A 24,345-nucleotide genomic window follows, 5' to 3' on the forward strand; every position below is an offset into this window, starting at 1 on the left:
TCACCCATCCCTCGTCACAATGGGCACTGGCTGAAACCACGAACAGAGTCTGCACTAGGAAAGGGTTAACTCTGCCCAAGGCCCTTTTGCAACAGGTTGGAGGCCCTACTCCGGGGAGCTGAGCGCCTGCATTCTTCCCCCTCCTCCAGCAGAGGGCTGCGTGATCCGGCCGGCCGTTGGAGAGTCCCACTACATGAATGGCTTCATTGAAAGTGGCAGGGCGGGCTCATTAGCCGCCCTCAGCACAGGAGGGTTGTTCGCTTTCCACTCCGGACTGAGAAACACAGCACGCCCCGGGGGGGGGCAGGCGGAGAACCGTCTGCAAACTCCCCGGCCCAGGTCTCACTCCTGGGGTCTCCAACATGTCCCTGATGCTCAACAATGTCTATCAAGGTATGTGTCTGGCTGCGCACCGGGCAGATAGGAAATGCTGTGGCTCTCTGGACTGAATGATTGTACGAAGGCTCTTTGGAGATGTGTATGACTGCTTGCTTCAAAGGGTGGGAAGCCAGCTCTGCTGCCAATTGGAGACCCTCGGTCGTTTTTGTGGTGTGGAGCCCTGGACGTCTGCTCCAAACTCCTGACAGTGCCACTGCCTAACAGAACTCCACCTGCTCCCTGGTTACATCCAGAGGGTCCATTTCTCTGCTTACTGGCCTCTCTTTCTCTCTCTCTTTTCCTCAGGAGGGAAAGCCTTTGGGTTACTTAAAGCCAAGCAGGAAGGCAGACTGGAAGAGATCAACAAGGTGGGTGCCCTTCAGTCACAGGTTATTTTCTTGCATTGCAGTCGGCTGACAGGATGCGATGATGGCTTGGCTTCGCCTTGATTTTCTCTCGTGAATAGGGATGGGCGAATCTGTCCCCGGTGGTTTCCCATAGCCCTTAAGTCCAGCTCTCCGCATTCCTATGCCAGCTTGCCGTTTTTTATTTTTTGAAAAGTCCTTGTTTAAAATCCATCAGCGTCCCCTCACAAATTCCCCCAAAGAGACGCATGTGTGTGCGCAATTGCCGCAATCAGAAGCGTTCATTTGGGAGTCGATCCCCGCAAGGGATGAAAAAACTGGCTTGAGAAGCTCGAAACGTTATCACAAGCTCATTCCGCAGTCCCCACCCGTTTATGGGAAGGGGGTCTCTAATGAAAGACATTCAGATGTCTCTTGATATCTGGGAGTGCTGCTGTTCGCCCCTTGCAAGATCACCGAGACAGTCATTGACAGGTCTTGGGTAAATGCTTTCATGAGGGGGTATATTGTTGGATTTCATTTGTTTGTTTGTTTTGGCAAAGAAAGGCATGGCATCCCATCGCAAGCTGTGCGGCTGATCCATCTGCCAGGACAGCCTTCTTCAACTTGGAGCCCTCCAGCTGTTTTGAACGACACAACTTTACCCTGACCTTTGACACCTAAGATTTTTATTTATTTATTTGTTTGTTTATTATTTGATTTATATCCTGCCCTTCCTCCCAGCAGGAGCCCATTTTTAGGACCCACCCTAGTCGGTGTGATGTTGGGATTCGAAGTTCTTTTTAACGACATGCTGTAAACTGTTGCAACCCGCCCGGGGACCTCAGGGTCAAGGCTGGGCAATTGTTTGAAATAATAATGACAACTGCAGCCACACAACTCCTATCAGCATCGGACAGCATGGCAAGAGCCGATGAGAGTTGTAGTCCAAAATAGCTGGAAGGCACAAAGGTTGGCAAAGGCTGACCAAATATGTTAAGGCAGAGTCCATCTTGGTTGGTGTAAGGATGTGTGTGGCTAGACATTTATTCTGGCAGGGCCAGTGTGGAACATGGTTGAGCGTTGGCCGGAAAATGATTAGCCCAAGGTGAGGCCAGTCACTCAGTGAGCTTCATGGCTGAGTGGTGAGTTGAATCCTGGCCTCCCAGGTCCTAGTCTGCCCCTCTAACGCAGAAGTGGTTAGTGTGTGACCCTCTAGGCCTGTTTATCTGGCCCCCAGGAATCTCCCCAGGCCACGCCTCCTCTCTCCAGGCCACACCCCTCACATGCTCTGCTTTTGCACTCTCTTTTGGGTGTTTTCGCCTGCCTGGAATGCGTCCTTGAACTCTGATCGTACCTTTTGGAGGACGGAGAGGTGTGTATGAGTGTAAGAACTAGCCTACTGTCCAAAGGTAAAAATATACACCCGTTCCTCTGCCAATTTTTGCCTTCCCCCCCAACATGTGGCCCCCAGAAGGCTGCCTAGAAGGGAATGCAGTCCTCGGGTTTAAAAAAGGTTCCTCGCTCCTGTTCTAACCACTACACTAAACTGCCTCTATCACTTTTTTTCCATTTTTCTCATATATACTAAGAGGAAACTCAGTTCCCTTGGTGCTGGTACTTAGGGATTGGAGCTAGTGCTAGCTCTACTCAGAGTAGAACTGTTGAAATTAATGAGCATGGCTAGCTGAAGTCTATTAGTTTCAGTGGGTCTACTTTGGGTAGGGCTATCAGTAGATACAACTGTATGGGTGATAGTCAATGCTAGTCCTACTCAAAGTAGACCCACTGAAGTTAACAGTCATGACTTAGGTCCATCTCTACGTAGGACTCAGCTGGATGCAACCAAAAGGCCACCATCCACTTTTAGGGTTGGGCAAATCCATCAGTTCCTCATTTTTCCAATCTTCAGTTCTTCACATTTCTACATCAGGTGGCATTTTTTTTAAAGATCCTCCTGAAAATTCATTTGCATTATAGTCCAAATTTCATCTGTCTGCATTTTGTGTGTAATTTTGGCAGCAATACACATTTTTTGCAAAGCAATTTCCCCAAATATAATGCATATATCTATGTTACTATCACAAATATATGCATTGTTATGCACACTTTCCCCTAATAAGTGAATTTTTGTATACGTTACTTGGCTGGAGAAGTGCATTCATAATTTGGGGGAGTGTGGATTTCAGAGGATGGCTGGATTTTGATTCGCACCTTATTTTGGCAAGTGCCAATTAAGTAAGTTTGGTTTTCAGTGCAAACTGAACTGATTTACTCCCCCATCTCGACTGACACATGGTACTTCAAGGTCTCTTCCATCCCCCCCCACTTCCTTTCTTCAGCCTCCTCCCCGCCTTATTGTCCCACCAACCAGACTTTAATCATCCTCCAGTCTTAAGATTTAAACACCTACTTCCTGCCTGCAGCCAACTAACAGAGATAACAGTCCTCGGTTAAGGGAATTGGGGAGAAAACAGACGTCTGGAAGAGGCTTCGGGATTTGCAAATACAGCTCCAATCTTAAATCCTGTGTTAGACAGGCTGCTAACACAGGAGTGAATAAGGGTGTTCTGATGACCGAAGAGGATCTTTCTCTGACAAAGATCGGAGAGTCTGGAATGGGGATCAAATCTCAGAGTATCTTTCTCCCTTCCCTCCCCAGCCTCCCTCTTGGGTTAGAGCAGGATAAGAACCCTTTTTCAGGCTGAGAGCCACCTTCCCTTCTGGGCAACCTTCTGAGGGCCACATGCCAGGTGTGTGCAGGGCCAGAGGCCAGAGCAGGTGGAGCAATGAATGTGAATGCGACCTTTGTGCGGTTGGCTAGTTTCTACACTCACTTGCACACCCCTCTCTGTCCTCCAACCGGGCAAGCCAGAGGGTTGATCAGAAGCACTCCAGGACGGTGCAAAGCAGGGCCGGTGAGGGGTGTGGCCTAGAGAGAGTTCCAAGGGCCAGATAGAGCAGTCTGGAGGGCCACATTTGGCCCCTGGACCTGAGGTTCCCCATCCCTGGCTTACAGAGGATGAGTTGGAGTCATTGCTGTTATTGTTGTTACTCTGTTGCCAGCTGCTTGGCGGCTCAAAGCTGATCCTGCCCCAAAGCCTCCGAAATCTCTGCGGCATATTTGACATACCAGCCTCCTTCGGGATGGCATGGCAATGTCAGCCCTGGGAGCCAGCCAGGGCCTTATATGGAAGGCCCGAAGCTTTTCCCAGGCTCCCTCCGAGGCTGGAGGCTGGCCACAGCGCAAGGCTGCCTGTCGTTTCCCAGCTCCTAACCTTGCCCCGGGATTGCAGCAGTGGAAAGGGGCTCCAAACTGGGGCCCTCTCTCCGTCTCCCCATTTGCACCCTCTCTCAATACCTGAAAACAGAGGCCCAGACTTGCGCCTGTCACTGAGCATTAACGATGAGGACAGGAAGGGCTGTTTCAGAGTCCTGATGTCTCCAGCACCCATAGCTCACTGGGAGAACAACCGCTTTGCATGCAGAAGATTCAGTCCCCGGCATCACCAGAAAGAACAGGGAAAGACGGAGTAGCAGGCCCATATGAAGCTAGATAGGCCAAGGGGTTGACATGGTAGCTTGGTGGTAAAATGCCTGCTTTGCGGGCAGAAGATCCTGGGTTCAGTCCCTGGCATTGCTGGGTAGGGCTGGGAAAGACCTGGAGATCCTCTTCCAGTAAATGTGGATTATACTGGGCTGGCCGGACCTCTGATCTCAGTGGTGGAGCACCTGCTTTGCATGTAGAAGTTCCCTGGTTTGATCCCCTGCGTCTTGTTGAAAGGTTCTCGGTAGCAGCTAACGGGAAAGACTCAATTGTGAAGCTGTTGGGGTGGATGGGTGAAGCAGGCAGATCCAATGTTAGCCAGAGATGATGGGGCAAGGTCGTAAACCAACAGCTGAGCCCCTGCTTTGTGGGCAGAAGGTCCCACGTTTAAATCTCTGGGGCCTCCAGCAGAGCAGCTTGGGAAGGATCTATATCAGAGACCCTTGACGCTGACTGGTAATAGTATGTACCAGATGTGGGGCACCTTTGACCCTCCCGATGTTGCTGAATGACAACTCCCATCATCTCTGGTCACTGGCCACACTTGCTGCAGAGGCTGATGGAAGCTGCAGTTCTGCGACATCTGGAGGGCCAAAGGTGCCCCACACCTGCTATATATCCTAGCTCAGTATTGTCTACACTGACTGGCAGCGGCTCTCTAGGGTATCAGGCAGGGGGACATTCCCAGCCCTACCTGGAGATGCCGGGGATTGAAGCTGGGACCTTCCGCATGCCAAGCAGCCGCTCGGCTACCGAGGTGCATCCCTTCTAAAAACAAAGCAAGATTCCTGCCCTCATGGTTCTGAAGAAGAGAGTGGTTTAAATAGGGAAGCATAGGGAAGCTGCCTGCTACTGAGTTAGACCACCGGTCCATATAGCCCGGTATTGTCTACACTGACTGGCAGCAGCGCTCCAGGTTTCAGCCAGGGAGCCCCTCCCAGCTCTACCTAGAGATGTTGGTTTGAACCTTGGGCCTTCTGCGTGCAGAGCAGATGCCCTACCGTTGAGCCACGGCCGTTCCCCTCTCCAAAATTGCCCCTCAAGGCAAAATGGGCATTTACCTGGGACAGGTACATTCCCATCGTTTTGGTGCAGTTGGGAAAAGCATGTGTCATCTAAGCAAAGTGGTTTTGCTTGCCCACCTGCCCGCCTTTCTTTGCATCTGGCAGTTGCTGCACAGCTTGTGATGATGCAGCGTCCTGCGAGGCGGGATTTGTCCCGCGGAGGGTCCTTGTTCCATGCGTGGAGAGGACAAAACCCCAAGCCAAATGGAGAGCAGATGTCGGTGATTTCTGCAGTGTGGAATGTGTTCCTGGTGCCATGTGTGCGTGTGTGTGTGTGTGGAGACGAATGAACGACTGGAGCCATTCAATCCTGTTGGGTTCCTAAGGGCCGGGAGGAAATGAAGAACTGAACCCTCTGCCATGCAGCTGCGGAGGTTGCTGGCTGAGCAGGGGTCACCCAACGGGCCTGGCCTGCACTTGTGGCACTTTTCCCCATCTGTGCCCAGCCCTCGGAGAATTCCGACTCAAACGACAATGGGAACGGAAATTGCCAGCGTTCGCTTATTTGTGCCATGTCCAGAACGGAAATCAACCCAGTGAACACAATCAGTATTCGCTCTTGTTGATGCTTTCAGTCTGCAAACGATACTGCAATTGATTACATGGCCTCCATCATTTGCATTGCATTTCCTTTGCATGGAAATGAATGGGGTGGATGTGCGTAATTCCTGTACCAAGAAGCAGGTTGGACTTGATGGCCTTATAGGCCCCTTCCAACTCTATTATTCTAGGATTCAGTGTAATTATTACATTTATAGACTGCTTATTCCCCTCACTTGAACTCCCAACACCCTTCCTGGGGGAGAAATAATACTGGCCTACTGTGCAAGGTTGTTGTAAAGATGACTGAAAAGCTAACTTGTGGGGTGGATGCGATCTATTCTTGCTCTGTCATGGCTGCAGTACCCATACATCAATTCATGGGGAGGGTCAGTATGTCTTGTCTCAGAGAGGGACTTTTATTTTAGTTTTGTGGCTATTGATCCTGTCTGTATGATTTAATACATTGGATGAACTGTTAAATTGACTTACATTTTTATTTATATTTTGTATTTCTAAATCTACTGAATTGTGGCTAAGGATAGAATGATCTGTCAAATTTGGTTCTCTCAGTTTCTCATTTTTCTAATCTTAAATTCGATTATCCACATTTCTGCAGCAATTTGCAATTTTTTAAAATTATGAATCTTCTCCAGCATTTTAGTGTGAATTTGTCCTAACAAATACACTTTTGTAGGCAGTTTTGACTAACGTGCACAGTTCTGCAAGCAATTTCTCCTAACATCATGTATTTGTGTATGCTATTTTCACCAATATATTTTTTGCACGCTTTCCCCTAATATATGCATTTTTGTAAACATTGCTTGGTTGGCGATCTGCATTGCAAAATTGAGATAAGTGCAAATTTCTAACGAAGGCTGTGTTCAATGTTAACCATCTGAAGGTTTCTTTAATTCTTTACTAAATGCCTTGAGTTTGCTTATTTTGTTCCCTCTCCTTTCTTCCTCAGGAGTTTCTCTGTGACCCAAAGTTTAGCGATGATGAGGATTTGGAAGAAAAACTTGCAGTTTTTAAAGGTACGAGCCATCCACATGGTTTAAACTGTGAGGGGTGCAAGAAAGCAACTTACGTTACGTCTTGGGTGACTCGTTGGCTATTTAGTCCCTCTATTCCAAGAAGGCAGCAGCTCCTGAAGGTATCAGTCTTTCCTGTCCCCTGCTACTGAGACTCTTTTAACTGAAGATGCAGGTGCTCTGCCACTGAGCTAGGGCCACTCTGCATAGTCCCTTGCACTCTCTAAGAGCAGGATGCTGTTGCTAGACTCTGACCACTGGCCATGCTAGCTGGGGTTGATGGGAGCTGTAGTCCAAAAACAACCTGAGGGCATCAGGTTGGGGAAAGCTGGTGTACAGCAACTAGGGAGAGATTAATCTGTCACTTTCAGTTCTCTCCATTGTCTTCAAGTGTTAAATTCATTTCTCTACATTTCTCCAGCAATTTGCAATTATTTTTTTAAATCCTCGTTGGCATTTTAGTGTTAATTTCTCCTAAGAGACATGTTTGTATGCAGTTTTCACGAATATACACATTTTTCCACACAATGCTCTCTAACATAACGCATCTTGTTTGTTATTTTCGCTAATATACTGTCTGTTTGGGCACGTTTCCTCCTAATATATACATTTTGCACATATTGTGTGGTTGAAGAATGACTGCACTGCAAAATTCAGAGAAGTGCTGATTTCAAAAGACAGCTGGGTTTCAGTTTGGATATTTGTTCAAGAAGTGCGAGTTGGGTCATCTCTCATTAAAATGCAGAAACAAAACTGAATTTCTGCTCCATCCCTAAAAGTTACCTGTAGCTGGCCTTTCACAGGAGAGCAGATCAAGACCCGGTCTCACCTGTGCTACACATTTAAAGCAATATGATATCACTTTAAACAGTCATGACTTCCCCCAAATAATCCTGGGAATGGTAATGTGTGAAGAGTTGTTAGGAGACTATGATTCCCCTCACAGAGCTACAATTCCCAGAGTTCTCTGGGAAAGAAGGATTAATGTTTAAACCACTGTAGGAATAGTAGCTCTGTGAGGGAATAAGGGGTCTCCTAAGAACCCTCAGCATCCACAACAAACTACAGTTCCCAGGAGTCTTTGAGGCAAGCTGGGACTGTTTAAAGCAGTATCATCCTTCTTTAAATGTATAGTGTGGATGGCGCCCAAGCAGGGCTGGCGCCAGAAGGCAGCCAGATTGGGTCCTGGCCAAGGGCCCCTGAGGCCCAAAGGGGCCCCTGAAGGGGCCCTCCTTAAAGTGGCAGGGTGGCGCTCCTGTTCCATGATCCACGGTAGTGTTGGATCCTGCAACCTGACCTTGCCGTGGATTGTGGAGAGGGAACTCACAGGCAACCCTCCAAAACAGACAGTGTGGGCTTCAATAAGCCCGCCCACGTGCCCCACCTATCTCTCCCATCAGTTTGCATGACATGCGTGCTGTGTGCGCATGCCTGCCATCACCCAAGATGGCGGCAGGGGCTTCCCTAAGGGGCTAATGCCCCCACTGCCATCTTGGTTGATGGCAGCATGTGTGCTACGTTCGCACATCATTCGCACGACGCAAGAGGTAGGTGGGGCGCACGGATGGGCTTATTAGCCCCACACTGCCTCTATCAGGGGGTGTTGGGCTACAGCGCCATAGGCCCGGGGCAGGCTGGGCCCAAGTGAGAGCACAAGAGAGACTCCGTTTTAAAGCATGTCTTAGGTTTGCATACAGCTGCCTCCCTTTCTCCCCACTGATTTAAGAGGGGAGAAAAGAAAGAGCTCTGCTTGTAAACCCCTAAAAATCTTATGAGGCAGCCTTTCTTGGAGGATCCTGTTTGCATACTCCAAAAGCAGGCATGTCCATTCAGAACAGCTGGCTTTTGAAGCAGGTTGCCTAGCTGGAAACCCCTGGAGCCTTGCAAGAACAGTCTTTGGCCGTATACTCAGGGTGTGGGCGAAGATTGCAAATGTTTGGGACGGTGCTTTTGCCTGCTGCCTCCTTGAGTCTTTTTAACACAGATGTTTCCGAGAAACAGATGTGATTTAGAAATCTGTTGTGGGTTATTTTGGCTTCCCTTTGCTTCCCTTGCCTGGGAACTTTGCAGTGTACACAAATACATTTCTGTTTAGGATTTAGGCTGAGGCCGGGATGGTGATCCAAACACTGACCCAGTTCTTTACCCACCCTGGGCCTGGGGGATTCTGCAATAACCACAAGGTCAGATCCTTTTGGCCTTGGTTTCCCTTCTGGCCAAACAATCCTCACCGAATGGGCCTCTGCACTCAACTTGATTCTAGCAAGCTAGATTTCTGAAGTCGTCAAAAGCTAGTCTGAAAACATGGGGACCTGCTAGGGTTTCTGACTGCCATGTTCAGAAACATTCTGGCACCTAGTGTTTCTGAGCATGTATAGAGTTTCTTTTGCCTCTATGGCAGAGGTGGAGAACAGGCCTGGGAGCTAAACGTGGCCCTCCTTTTGTCTGACTGGAAAGTTCTATCCCTGGTATCTTTAGTAGGGCAGGGAGAGACCCCTTATCTAAACCTGGCAAGCTGCTGCCAGCCAGTGACTATACTGAGCTAGATGGACGAATGCTCTGACACTCTATAAGTCAGTTTCAAAATCTGCCAATACCAAAACGCTGCAACCTGTCCTGCTTACCCTATCTCCATTTTAGGTGTCCATCTTTCCATACAGTTTGATTCTTAACCAAATGAAATTAAAAAACATGAATGCAGAGCCCCGAAGCCGCAACTTTGACTTTGGTTCCATTTCTGAGTGCTGAGGGTTTTCAAGTTTTGGGGAAAAGGCAAGCAAGAGGGAAGATGATAGAGGCGTGTAAAATTATGCATAGTGTGGAGAAAGTGAGTAGAGAGACGTTTTTCTCCTCTGATAAAACCCATGTCATGGGCATCCATTTGATGCTGAATGTTGAAAGACTCAGGACTAGGGATGTGTGAGAATTTCAATTCAGATCACATATCAAGCCGAATCTGTCAAATTTTGTACTTTCCAAAATAATATGAGAGCCAAAACACAGCCATCTTTTGAAATTTGCACTTATTCAAGTTCAATGATGCAATTTGCCGACCAAGCAATGTTTACAAAAATACGTGTACTGGGGTAAGTGTGCGTAACAGTTAATACAGGAGTGATGGTAACATGCAAAACTGCACTACGTGATGAGAACTGGCTTGCACAACTGTCTCCATTAGTTGGAACTGCTTACAAAAATGTGTTTATTAGCAGAAATTCGCATTAAAGTGCTGGAGAATTTCCATGAGGATTTTCGTTTGTGAAAAATCGCCAATTGCTGCAGCAATGTGAAGAACCGACTTTCAGATTGGAAAAATGAGAATCGGAGACAACCAAAATGGACAGATCCACCCCTATAATCAGGACGAAAGAAAGTAATTCTTCACGCAGGGCATAGTTAAACAACAGGACCCTCTCCCGAAAGAGGCAATGGCGGCCACCAATGTGGATGGCTTGAAATGAGGATTAAACACACGTATGGAGGAAAAGGCTCTCGATAGCTTCTAGGCTGTGTTCTGCCTCCACCGTCGGAGGCCGTATCCCTCTGAGAATCCCAGTCGATGGGAATCGCAAGTGGAGAGACTTGCTCTTGACCTCAGGCCCCGCTTGGGGGCTTCCCATCAGGGCATCTGCTTTGCAACTGCGAGAACAGGGTGTTGGACTAGATGGGCCCCCTTTTGGCCTGATCCGGCAGCCAGGCTCTTCTGTTCTTGTGTTCCCTGGGACTTGCTTCCTTGGCGTTGCCTTTGCGGGTTGCAGCTTTTTCTAGGAGCAAAACCGTGGTCATTTCTCACCCCCTCCATGCACACACTTGTGCCTTCATGGTTGTGGTGGGTTGTTGTTGGGGATTTTTACAAGCAAGCCCTGAATCAGAGAGAGATCTCCCTCTCTGAATAAGTTCTTCTTCAAACATTGTGACGGAGGGGTCGCCAACTGATCCCAGCTCCTGTTCAACCAGAGTCCCCACGACTGCTGCCAAACACCTCCTCCGGGTCTCCCAACAATCAGACTGTTGTTCTGCCGTTCTTCCGCCCACCCCCCACCCCACTGGGCACGAGAAGTTGCAGAGCCCCTCTGCAAAATTGGCATTTGTGTTGAAGCAATTGGTATGTGCACATGCGCGCGGGCAGGCGTGTACTAAAGGGAGATCTCACCCCATTGAACATGGGATGAAAAGGGAACGCTTGGAGCCTATATGCTAATGCCCAGAATGCTGGGAAGGGCTTGAAGAATGCAACAAAAACGGCTTGTCTTCTTCATGGCTGTGCTTTGCAAACTGGATTTTCAATGAGCAGAAATAGATTTTTTTAAAATACACAGAGCTTAATATACAATTGACTTCTACAAATAACCAGCTGTGTCATAAGGCAACTCAGGGGCAGCGATGGAAGGATCTGTCCATTTCCGTTCTCTCAGTTCCTCATTTTTCCAATCTTAAATTCACTTCTCCACATTCCTGCAGCTATCTGTGATTTTATTTTTTCTTAAAAAGCCTCATGAAAATGCTCCAGCACTTTAGTGTGAATTTCTCCTAATAAACACAATCTTTGTGTGCCGTATTAACTAATGTACCCATTTGGCAAGCAATTTCTCCTAATGTAATACTTTTGTGTATGTTATCTTCACTCCTATATTCATTTTTAGGAGCACTCTCCCCTACTAGGTGCGTCTCTGACAAGAGTGTTTGGCTGGAGAATTGCGCCACAAAAGTCGGACAAGTGTGGATGTCGAAGGATGGCTGTGTTTTGGTTCTCAAGTTTCGGAAAGTGCAAATTTGATCGACCCGGCTTGAAATGCAAACTGAATCAAATTTCTCCTCCTTCCCTACTTGGGAGTCAAGTCATGGGGAATCACATGACTGAATGCTTCCCTATACTACACAAAAATCCCTTCACATAGAAAGCTAGAGTGTCAGGGAGAGAGGGTGCGACTTAGCAATCTCATAGACATATATATCAGGGGACATAACAGCCCTGCTGGATCAGACCAAAGGCCCGCCTAGTCCAGCATCCTGATCCCAAAGTAGCCAACCAGATACTCCAACGGGAAGCCTGAAAGCAGGGCCTGCCTGAGTGCAGCAGCAACACTTCCTCACTTATGCTTCCCAACAACTGGTATTCAGAGGCTTACTGCCTCCAACAGTGGAGGAAGAGTATAGCCATCATGGCTAATAGCCATTGTTAGCCTTAGGTCACATCCACACTGTGCATTAAAAGCACATTTATAGCACTTGCTTCTTAACCATGGCTTCTCCCAAAGAATCCTGGGGACTGTCGTTGGCTAGATCTGTGAGAAAAATCTCCTAACAAATCTCAGGACACTTAACAAATGACAGTTCCCGGCTGTGTGAACCTCCCCTTTACTTTTTTAGGAGCCGAGTCCCAGCTGGGTCCCTATGTCTCAAGTATCCTGTGAGCCAATCAGCATGAAAGGGGAACGTGTTGGCAACTGAAAAGAGTCTTCTAACATGCTCCCTTGTCTTTTCCTGCTGATTGGAGCCAGTCAGAGTTAAACGAGGTGAGTCAGTCACTGAGAAGACTCTTCTCAGTAACTAACACACTCCCCTTTCATGCTGATTAGCTCCTAGGGATGTCTTGGGGAGAAGCATTAAGAAGGATAGAGAAGCAGAAAGAGGTATTCAGACTTGGCCAGGTTATAATCTTAGAAGGGGCGTAGCTGTGAGGTGGCATGGAATTTACCACCACACAACTGCTCCCCGGGCCCTTAGATCATCTTCTGTGGCATTTCTCCAGGTTCCCCCTCTGAGGGAGGCTCGGAGGGTGGTGACAAGAGAGCGTCTTTTCAGTTGTGGCTCCCCATCTGTGGAATGCGCTCCCCAGTGAGGTCCACCTGGCGCCTTCATTGACACCTTTTCGGCACCAGGTAAAGACTTACCTTTTCCCCCAGGATTTTGATAGACTAAGATGACAACTGTTTGTTATTCATGTGCTGCTGCCAAAACTTCCCATGCTTGTTACAGGGGCTGTTTTTGCTTTATTGTTCTGTTTAGGGTATGATATATTTATTTGTGCTTTTAACAATGTGGGAAGTCTCTTGGAGACCTTCAGGTAACAAGCGATTAACAAATCTAGTAAATAGTAAACATCATAATCAGTGGGGGGGGTTTTGGTAAAATGTGTGGTGCCGGTACTCATATCTTCATAGAAGCGCTGTGGGTGCCAGCACAAAAGGGCTGCCACGGGCAGCAAAACAAGAGGTGCCAGTGCTCTGTACCGATGAGTACTGCCACCAGAAAAAAGCTCAGATTATGATGGTATGAAAGAAAGTGCTGCTGTATTTGGTCAGGCTGGATGGTGTGTTTGCCAGTATCATGGCTGGCTGGCTGCAAGCTTCAAAAAAGGACCTGATCCTCCCAGAGTGCAACGTAGCTAATGAACTGTGCATTTCCCCAAGGGAAGTCTCTGAACGGGGGTTAGGTCACTAATTGGAGTCTCTGGACTGGGATTTGGCCTAATTGGGGCATTGCAGTACATATGTGCCTGTCTAAAGGGCCTTTGTCATTCTAGATGGCATCCGCTACACACACACACACACACACCTTCACAGGAGGGGATGGTTTTTGATTTCCTTACAGTAATTACCCATCATAGTCATCCTTTGAAATTCACTTATCCGAATATCGCATTGCAGTTCGTCAACTAACCAATGTTTACAAAAATGCATGTGTTAGGGGAGAGGGTGTGTACAAAGGAATATAGGAGTGGAAATACATACCAAGATGTGTTACGTTAGGAGAAGCTGCTTGCAAAATGGTGTCCATTTAGTCAAAACTGCCTAACGTTGAGTAGGAGAAATTTGCATTCAAGTGCTGAACATTTTTTCGCTGGGATTTTTTTAAAAGAAAAATTGGCAGATTGCAGCAGAACTGTGGAGAACTGAATTTAAGATTGGGGGAAAAAGGAATGGACAGATCTTTCCATCCCTAGCGAGTAATAAATTTAATAATAATAGTGTTTCGGGAACTGCGAATTAAATAGTTTGCATTACAAATGAGAACCGCGCCGGATTGCTTTCCCGTTCCCACCGAGAAGCTGCTTTGAAAGGCGAGGGATCGGCACGCTGCTGGGTGGAAGTTTTGACTTTGCTAACGTGCTGCTTGTCTGTTCCAGAAAAGTACATGGAGTTTGACCTGAATAACCAAGGTGAAATCGGTGAGTGGCTCCCTTTGGGATGTGCTGTTAAGGCTTCCATTCCTGGGTGATGCTGAACCCTTTCTAAAAAATGTAAAAGTACTGTCTTCAAGTCGATTCCGACTTATGGCAACCCCATGAATAGGGTTTTCATGTAGCTGAGAGGCAGTGACTGGCCCAAGGTCACTCAGTGAGCTTCGTGGCTATGTGGGGATTCGAACCCTGGTCTCCCAGGTTGTAGTGAAGTGCAACTTTGGAAGGCAAGGTGTAGCGTCAGGTGGGGAATCTTTTTTCGGCCCCGTGGGACAGACCTTTCTTTTCCCCACCCTGGCAGGCCCGCTTCGACAGGTGGGCGGGACCACCCACCTGACAGTCATCTGATGTCAGGTGATTGATAGATGGGTCATCCTGCACACCTGTCAAAAGTGCTCTGTTGTGGGGTGGTGGTGGAGAGATACTGCCCAAGCAGGATTACACTCCCTGCGCATTCAGTGATAAGCAGGGAGTTCAGTCCTGTTCTCTGCAGGGTGGCGTGCCCGAACCAAGCAGGATTGAATGCCCTGCACATTGGTTGTTGTGTGCGGAGTTCAATCCTGCTTTCTGTAGGCACACCTCTACCTGTGCCACATCTGACATCACATTTGACATCAGATAATGGGATAGGTGGGCGTGGTCTTGGGGAAACGGCCTCGTGGGCCAAATGGAGAGGACAGGCAGGCTAAGTGTGGCCCGCGGGTCGGAGAGTCTCTGCTTCTGGTGTAGTGGATGCCTGTATCCCATTCATGATGTACATTAGCCTGTTAAATTATGATTATTGATCTGCCAATGAGTATCGACCTGCCCGTGTTCTAAGATCAGTAAATGAGGCTCTCCTAGGGGTCCCTCCTCAGTAGGAGGTTCACGGTGCAGGGGGCCAAGGAAGGGCCTTTTTAGTGGTGGCTCCTTGTGTCTGGAATTCCCTCCCTAGTGAGGTGCATCTGGCCCCATCTCTTTATAGTTTTAGGTGGCTGGTTAAGATGCATATTTTCTGGCAGGCGTTTGGAGGAACAGAGACCTGGTTGCTACTGCAATTCGTCTTTGCCCGTTAGGGATTTGTTTGTGTTTTTAAGGGCTGTGTTATTGTATGGATTTTTAAAATCTATTTGCCTATTGAATACTGTCCAGTGGCTTGTGCAAAGGGAGATACATAAATGATCTAAAATAAAATTATTTTGGCAGTCGTCATTGTCATTCAGTGTGCAGAATTGGGCAGAGGCTCTTCGGAGGAATCGCCAGAGCGGAGGGCCCATGGCCTCTTCCTGCCCTTCCCTCCTGGGCACATCCACCTCCCACCCCATGGTCTGCCCCATTCTTAACCCTTTGGCCTCATTCCTTGTAGATCTGATGTCCGTGAAAAGGATGATGGAAAAGCTGGGGGCCCCAAAGACCCACCTAGAGCTGAAGAAGATGATCTCGGAAGTCACTGGAGGGGTCAGCGACACCATCTCGTACCAACATTTTGTCAACCTGATGCTTGGGAAACGCTCCGCAGTCCTCAAGTTGTGAGTGTTCATAAGAGGGAAGGAAAGGAGATTTGGTGTGGTTTGCTGAGGTCCATTGGAGCAAACAGCACTGTGCTGCCAACCTCAGCTAGCCCCCATCTGCCTGCCTTCTTACTTACAGGCACTTCATGGGGTGGTCTCGCCTACCAGCTTGAGCTTCCTTCGTCTCTTTGTTGCCCTTGTAGAACTCAACAGGGAGGAGATGGAGGAGCATGGGGCCCAAACTCTGTCTGTGATTGGCCCTGGCTCAATATGCTGTTTGGGCTTCCTACCAATTGCAGTGTGCGCTATCCGCCACTGCTCAGCTTGGTCCAAGCTACGTAGATGGTTTCAATGGACTCCCCCCAGGCTGTGCCTGTGCTAAGCATGAGCAAGGAATTTGGTTCAGTATGCATTTCGAGCCGTATCTATCAAATCTGCACTGTCCGAAACAATATGAGAACTCAAGTGTAGTCATCCTATTCAAAATTCACGCTTATTTGAATTTTGCGATTCAGTTCACCAAAACAACGTTTACAAAAATGCATACGTTACGGGAAAGGGTGCATAAAAATGAATAGAGGAGTTAAAATAACATACAGAAATGCATTATATGGTAGGAAATGGCTTGCAAAGTCGAAACTGCCTGCAAAAATGTGTTCATTCGGAGAAATTTGCACAAAAATGCTGGAAAATTTTCATGAGGATTTTTCTTTTTAAATGCAAACTGCTGCAGAATTGTAGAGAAATGAATTTAAGATTGGAAAAATTAGAAAGTGAGAGAACCAAATTTGCAGATCATTCTATCCCTATTCTGTGCCAAACCCCCCCCCCAATCTGGAGGTGCTGGAGGAGAGCTTTGCACATACCATGGACTGTGAAAAAGACAAAGAATTGAGTGTTAGAACAAATTAAACCAGAACTATCACTAGAAGCTAAAATGATGAAACGGAGGTTATCATACTTTCGACACATCATGAGAAGACATGATTTACTAGAAAAGACAATAATGCTGGGAAAAACAGAAGGGAGTAGAAAAAGAGGAAGGCCAAACAAGAGATGGGTTGATTCCATCAAGAAAGCCACAGACCTGAACTTACAAGATCTGAACAGGGTGGTTTATAACAGATGCTCTTGGAGGTCACTGATTCATAGGGTCGCCATAAGTCATAGTCGACTTGAAGGCACATAACAACAACAACAACTCCCCCATCAAGAAACCTCAGCCAAAATGATTGGCACAGCGTTGATTCTGAACTGGCAGGAACCCACAGAAGACTCTCGGCACCTTGGACAGCTCCACTGGAGGTGGAATGAGGCCTCTGGCCACATTACCTCCTCCTGTGCTCTTCCCCCCTGCCTGAGAAGTGCGCCTTCTTCAAGGCCCTGGGCCTCTCTCATTCTGGGCAGGCTCCCTGCACTGTGAGGCAGGCATTGTGGATCAGGAAGTGCTTGATCCCTTCAGGTAAATCAGGCTCAGGGGAAAGTATCTGCGAGTGTCCCACTTTGGGCTTGAAAGGTTCACCATCGCCCACTTTGGATTTGGTGACAGAAACCTGCAGCAGGTCAGCCCCACAGTTGGCTGGCTCATCCCTTCCATTTGTGAGCCTTGGTTATTACTTGGCCTTGGGAATATAGGAAGATCCCTTAGAATCAGACCCTTGGCCCATCAGGCTCAATATTGTCTACTCTGACCGGCAGTCGCTCCCAGGAGCATCAGATAGGGGTCTTTCCTAGCCCTACCTGGAGATGCTAGGAATTCAATCTGGGACCTTCCGCATGTAAAAGCATGTACTCTCCTACTAGGGATGGGATCCGTTGGCCAGTGCTGCTTTGAAAGCATTTTGTCAACCTAGCAGGCCAGTATCGATTCAAGTTCGTTTTTTGTCTGCTACCCATTGTTTTGACCAGTCCTATTCCCCCCCCCAAATTTCACTATTAATATAGCTATTTTGACAGAAAAAATGATATATTCAAAGGAAATGTGGATACTTTGAAAGGAAAGCAGCTTTGCCACCTCCTCCTCCACTATTACAGGCATAGCTTGCTTCCTCCCCACTTGGAGCTTGGATTATTCAAGTGGAGGGGGGTAACAGAGTGAGCAAGCGAGCAAACGAGTGAGAGAGAGCGCTGTACTGCTCTGCTGTGCTGTGAGTAAAAGAACAATATATTCAAGTGAATATTCAAGGGGGGGAATCCTGTGTTGGAAAGCCACTGAAGTTTGGAGCAAACAGGATCACTCTGCAAAGATGGAGAATATGTGGACCATTGAAAAATCTGGTGCTACATCCGAATTCAGCAAAATTCTTGCCTGTCCCTATCTTTCACTGAGCTACGCCCCTTCCCCGTTGCCTCACCTTGGTCCCTTGACCTCTGCTCAGTGCTCAGCTGCCAAAACAAATCCACCCCTCTGATCGATCTGATGGCCTGATGCCTCTGCTTTAAACCCATACGCTGGCTTCCTCTTACAATTAGGGATGTGCTGGAATTCTGCCTGGTTTGGATTTGGTACCGAACTTTCCATTAATTTTATTATTCTCTATCAATGCAGATCCAATTTTTATGTAGCGATTTTCCATGGCTATTTTCAAACACTTAAAAAAAAGCCTCTAAAATATAGATAGTGATAATTCATTGATATTTCATTTTAAAATATTGATATTTCCTTTCAAAATATTTATATTAGTACCAATAATTTTTGCAAGGGGGAACAATGGACTGGTAAAAGAACAAACTTGCATCGATACCTGCCTGTTAGGTCAATGGAATGCTTTTGAACTGGCACCCCCAACGGATCCCACCCCTAGCTGAGATGCTGGAAATACCTCCTGAATGTTGTATTTTGGGACCAAGCCACAGGGAAGGGCTGTTGCAGTTGCACCCCTGCTTGTGTGCTTCCCAAAGGCATCTGATTGGCTGCTGTGAGAAACAGAATGCTGGTCTAGATGGACCTTTTGGCCTGACCCATCAGGACTCTTCTCATGTTCTCATCTTACCTGTCCTTCTCCTGAGTCGGCTACTGTGTCGCCCTCCACAGAGGTGGGGAGGCCAAGATTCTCCCTCCACTCTCTGTTCCTACCCTGACATGAATAGTTGTTGCTAGACACAGGTCCCTTTTTCAAAATGAACGCACAAAACAAACTTCTCATTGTGCTTGCACTCCTGTCTTAGTTTCCGCTCTTGCCCTAAATGCTGCAAACAATAGACAATGAACCTCCGAGGTAGCTGTTGAAGTGCCTGAGGCTCTCTGTGTGTGCATGTGTAGTGGCATCAGTTACAAAGCCTTCTGGGATCTTTTTCTCCATTGACTGAGTCTCCCCTTCAGCAACCATCGTTCCTCAGCACAATCACTGGTTGTTGCTTTTTTTTGTTATGTACTGAATGGGGATCTGTTAACTCAGAGGGGTTGTGAGAGCTATGGCCTTAAAGCTTGGGCCACCTTCAGACCATACTAGGGATGGAAAAATCTGTCTGTTTCGGTCTTCTTGGGTTCTCTGTTTTTCCAGTCTTAAATTCATATCTCCCCGTTTCTGCAGCAATTTGCGATTTATTTTATTAATCCTCATGAAAATTCTCCAGCATGTTAGTACAAATGTCTCCTAAGAAACACATTTTTGTACGCGGTTTTGACTAATGTACACATTTTTACAAGCCATTTCTCATCATACAGTACATTTTTGTATGCTGTTTTCACTCCAATATTCGTTTTTATGTACACGTTTCCCTAACATGCATTTTTGTAAACGCTGTTTGGTTGGCAAACTGCATTGCAAAATTCACATTAAGTGTGAATTTCGAAGGTTGGCTGTGTTTCGTTTCTCAGATTCCTTCTCTGTATAATATTGATATGTTAGCATTTTATTGTTTTAATATTTTATAGTGCTGGTCTTTGACTGGAATAATAAATGATTGATTGATTGATTGATTGATTGATTGATTGATCGAGTCCTCAGATTGTTTTGGAAAGTGCATTTGATATATTCAGCTTGAAATGTGAACTGAATTGAATTTCTTACCCATCCCTACACATTACATTTATTCCACTTTAAACAGTCTTGGCTCTTTCTCCCTAAGAATCCTGGGAAGGGCAGCTTGTGAAGGATGCTAGAATTGTTATATCTTCTCTATTCCCTTCCCAGAGCCACAATTCCCAGAGTGGTTTTACAGTCGATCCCTCTTCCCAGAGAACTCTGGAACTGTAGCTCTCTGAGGGGAAGAGGGCTCTCCTAACAGCCCTCAGCACCCTTCAAAAACTACATTTTCCAGAATTTTTTGAAGTGATAATGTAAGTGAACAGATTTGAACCCTCGCTTCCACAGATCTGTTTTGCATGCTACCACACTAAAGTGCAAAGTATTGGATTATTGTAGCCAACAAAGTTCTACGTAGAATAGACTGATTAAAATTCAGTCAGTCTTCTTTATTTTCAATGGGTTTACTCTGAGTAGGACTAACGATGGATCATACAACCCACTGTTTTTAGAATTAGTGGCATTTTCATAATGTTATTAAAATTAGCTACTGCTGGTCACGAATGTGCCCAGCTAAAGAACACCAAAACTCCTAACAGGACATGGGAGTGGGGAGGGAAAGATTTGGTTATTTCACTCCTTTTGCAATATGTAGTTTACTGATAAGATCATTTCCTCTTCTCCCCTATTCCCCATAGAGCGTGGTGGATCACTTTGTATATAGACACAAAACCCACTTTGAGTCAGAGAGTTTTGGAGTGGACGATGCTGAGTTGACTCCTAGTGATAAATGCTGCCCTCTGCTGGCTCATGTGAGATAAACACAAGTGTCACTTAAGGACATCATTTATTATTGTTATTATGTATTTTGGAAAGTTGTTTGTTCACTATGCATCTGGACACCTCTTATCCTGACAAAAGTTTGCATGATATTTCCTAAGATCCAGGAGCAGTTATTTGTCTATGTGCGGATACAGTTTGACGACATTTGTGAATCAAGTTGATGGACTCAGCCTTTCCAAACTGCGTTGATTTTATCCAAATTTGGCATGATGGTTCCTGAGATCAAGGAGGTTTTTGTCTCTCGTTGGATACAAATGGGCGCATTTTGAATCAAGATGGCAGACTGCACCTTTCCAAACTGCACTGATTTTAACCACTGATTTCAACACAGCCCTGATTTTTTGGTTGCTTAGAATTTCCAAGCAACAGTGGGGATGAAGCAGCTAGTTTATTACATTTGTATCCCAGAGTTTCCTAACGTGTGTCCTTCTGTTTTTTCCTCCCCCCAGGGTCATGATGTTTGAAGGAAAAGCTAATGAAAGCGCCCCAAAGCCTTCAGGCCCGCCTCCTGAGAGAGATATCTCCAGCCTTCCTTGAATAGGACAAAGAAGCCTCTCAAAGCCAAACCGGTCGGTTCCACATCACTCACCTGAGTGGTTTCACCCGGGCTTCCTGCTTTGTTGCATTGATGCCAGACAGTCTTAGAAAGCAATAAACTAACCCGCCTTTAGCACAAGGAGAGACAAGGGAAGTTCCGAGGAACTTCTCTTGGAGGAATCCCTAGGTAGCCATTTTTTTATTTTGTAACTTTGCCTGAATAGGCTCCCCTGCCTCGCCCTCCTTTTTCCAGGCTCCTCCAGAAATCCTTTGATTGTGCGTTCATGATGGTCTGAGTTGTCACACTTTCGATACTGTTTGCACCTGCAAATGTTTCCGGGCAGACATACTGCTTTGTTTCAGAGCGTCCCCGTAGTTTCCTGCTGAAATCCTGTAACTTTTCATACTGCAAATGTTCCAGGGTGGGTTTTTTTTGTCCCACTTTTGTTGCTTGCTGTCTAGCGCAAGAGTCCCCTCCAAATGACATCAATGTGGTAACCCTGGGGGAGAACCGCAGAACAAGTAATAAAGCAGGATAAAATGTGGATGGTCCGGTATAAACCCACCAAGGATGCACTATTGTTTGGTCGGTGACAAGTTGCAGAATACACCTTTGAAAACCATCCCAGTCTGGAGGGCTTCTCTCTCTCTCTCTCTCTCTCTCTCTCAAAGGGATAGGTCAGTAGTGAAAAACGAAAATGTGAAGCTGGATGCAAAATCCCACATGGTACTTTCCTGACGAGAAATGTCACTGATGCTTTCCCAAGATAATCCCTACCCTTGCGACCAATCTGTGGTGGTGAATAACTCATGAAACGCCAGATCTGTAGCCAACAAGTGTCTTCCAGCTGCATTTAATGTTCTCAAAGCAGCCTTGTACGCAGAGCGGAGTGAGAGGAAGGTCCCTGCCTGCCAGGTGCCGTTTTGAACGCCAACGTTCCTCGCCCAGTGATGCTGCTTTTACAGACTTGAGCAGCCAAGTGCCTTCTCTCTATTGTTGCCTACCCTCTCCTGATTTCTGTTTATTTCTTTTCCCTCTGCACCTTCCTGGTCCTTTGAAAGCAGGTGATCCTGCAGCCCAACACAAAGCTTTCTCCTGGCTTACAGGTTATTATTAGTAATATAATTATTATTTGTTAAGAGATGGTTCAGCATTCCTTGCTGGTCTAGCAAATGTGCCTCCTGTTGCAAAAGATGTCATGATGGCCACCAACTTGGACGGCTTTAAAAGAGGATTAAACAAATCCTTGGGGTATAAGGCTAGCAATGGTGACGATGGTTGTGCTCTACCTCCACTGTTGGGAGATGGTAGGTCTCTGAATACCAGTTGATGGGAATCACTAGTGGGGAGAGTGTTGTTGGACTCAGATCCTGCTTGTGGGCTTCCCATAATGGGCATCTGGTTGGCAGCTGTGAGCACAGGATGCTGGACTAGATGGGCCTCTGGCCTGATCCAGAAGGGCTCTTACATTTGCATCACACAAGTTGCCAATCCGAGAACGTTAGATGTTCTTAACAGTGGTTCAATTGGATAATTTAAACACTCTGGTCTTATGGGCACCCTGTTCTTCAGATTGCAATCCCAAAGTTCTGCCCTGACACCATCCCTAGCCCTTAACTTAATTCCCCTGGCCTTAACTGTGGATTTGTCCATACGGAGTGCAATTGTGATCATCCCAAGTACAGGATGCCACTTCAGCACCAGTAATTTGAAAAGCTACAGATTGCCGATGAATTTGGGAAAGAATAGGGTAAAAAAAAGGGGATCCTAACTTTAGCAGAGAGGAAGAAGGCATATTCTGGAGATGGCTTGTAGGCAGTAAATATATCATCCACTGACCATCTAACTGGAGAGAAGACCCACCTGAGCTTTATTTTGTTGTTGGAGTGGACTTCCTTAGTCACCTTCTCTTCCAAGGCACGAAGTTAGTTCATGGAAGCTTACGCCCACCAAATCGTGGTGTCATGTGGATGTTTTATGAAGATGATGGTGCCCATCCAACTAACTTCCCAACTAAATCCAGCACAGCTGCATGGCTTGGCTGGCTGTTGACATGGCTTCTTTTTCAGCTAGGGTCCACCAGAAGCTATTTGTTCCAGAAGCAAGACGGTTCTGTGCCAAAACTATCCCTCATGTTTCTTACAAACAAAACAACACCCCAAAAAGTGGATGAGTTAATTTTATTTGTCTTCATACTCCAGCTATAGCCCTCATCCTGCAAGTGAGCACCTCCAGGGAGGCTTAATTTATTTGCATTTTGACTTCCATGGGAAATGAGCCTGAATTTACAGTTGCAAAACTCAGATCTTTTTGTTTTCCTTAACACTGCTCCAGCCTAACAGCCAATTTTCAGCAAAAGGATTCTCCCAGCATTCAGGAAAGTGAAATTTTCCTTGCTGCCCTCTTCTATATTTGTGGTGTCTTGAACTCGGGGTACTTTTCCTGTTTCCCCCTCCCTCCCCGTCTTCCTCAACACTTTTTGGTGGCGGTGGTGGTTTTTAAAACTCATGCTTGTAAATCCATATTTTAAATAAAAATAGCAATCTGCTCACTCTGGTGAAGCTCTGGTTTGTATGAAGCAAGGGCGGATGGGCAGATTGGGGTCTAGTGTTGGTAGGCCTCGGAGTGATTTTAAGACGTTCAGTGAGGATTTTCTGATTCCCAATCATTTAACAATAGCAATGATAAAATGTTTCCCCGCCCCCCCATAAAAATTATATTGCTGAAGTGAAGAAAGCCAGGGTGCGCGTGTCCAAGAGTGGATATTTTTTATGTGGAAGGGCTGTGAGTTCAGTTCTGATGCTCAAAACAAATTCCTACTTGTTTTTACATTTGTAACTGTTTTACTTGTGTGGTTTTTTCTTTAAAAAAAACCACTATATATTATATTGTCATAACTTGCTCTGGGACCTTCTGGTGAACGGCAGCTAAGAATCATAGACTCATAGGGCTCATCTATATGGGAGCATTTCTTCATAGTAAATACATTGCATTTACCTTCATAATAGATTTACACCATCCACAGTTCCTGCTCAATTATAGCTGCCAATCGGCTTTTGATATTCACACAAGTCGGTGTTCCTTTGGGAAGGATTAGTCTCATTGTTTCCTGGTGGCCCGCCCTCTAATTATGCATTTCCATTCCCTCTGGTTGCTAGGTGACCGAGCATGCTTGGTCTGTTCTACCAGCTGCAGTAGGTTCCTTTGAAAAAGCCCAGAAGTGCGAATATCTGTGTTTCTGTGCATATGGTTGATAGGATACAGTTGAAATACAAATCTTTGTCTCAGCAGTGTTACACTTTTGGCACAAGTTAGGGGAAAAAGAAAATAAAGGTACTGTTTGCAGCAACATAAAAAAGGCCAGCAGAATGAAGGAGAGCAGCCAGAAGTTGCTTGTCAGCTCACAGGAAACAAAA

At 46.5% G+C, this 24,345-nt stretch overlaps 1 protein-coding gene across 2 annotated transcripts; it reads left to right on the forward strand.

Annotated features, from left to right (window-relative positions):
- Window positions 1-159: 159 nt before the first annotated feature.
- AIF1L (allograft inflammatory factor 1 like) lies at window positions 160-23,480 on the forward strand. Of its 2 annotated transcripts, XM_061604181.1 has the most exons (6): window positions 163-393; window positions 685-746; window positions 6,844-6,910; window positions 14,037-14,078; window positions 15,436-15,598; window positions 20,841-23,480. In XM_061604181.1, the coding sequence occupies exons 1-6, from the start codon at window positions 363-365 to the stop codon at window positions 20,926-20,928; spliced, it is 453 nt and encodes a 150-aa protein (XP_061460165.1). In that variant the 5' UTR covers window positions 163-362; the 3' UTR covers window positions 20,929-23,480. The 2 variants fall into 2 exon arrangements, with proteins under 2 accessions (XP_061460166.1, XP_061460165.1); XM_061604182.1 differs by lacking the exon at window positions 14,037-14,078 and having other exon boundaries at window positions 160-393.
- Window positions 23,481-24,345: the final 865 nt, after the last annotated feature.

The sequence above is a fragment of the Rhineura floridana genome, chromosome 20, assembly GCF_030035675.1.
Source record: "Rhineura floridana isolate rRhiFlo1 chromosome 20, rRhiFlo1.hap2, whole genome shotgun sequence".
Classification (NCBI taxonomy): Eukaryota; Metazoa; Chordata; class Lepidosauria; order Squamata; family Rhineuridae; genus Rhineura; species Rhineura floridana.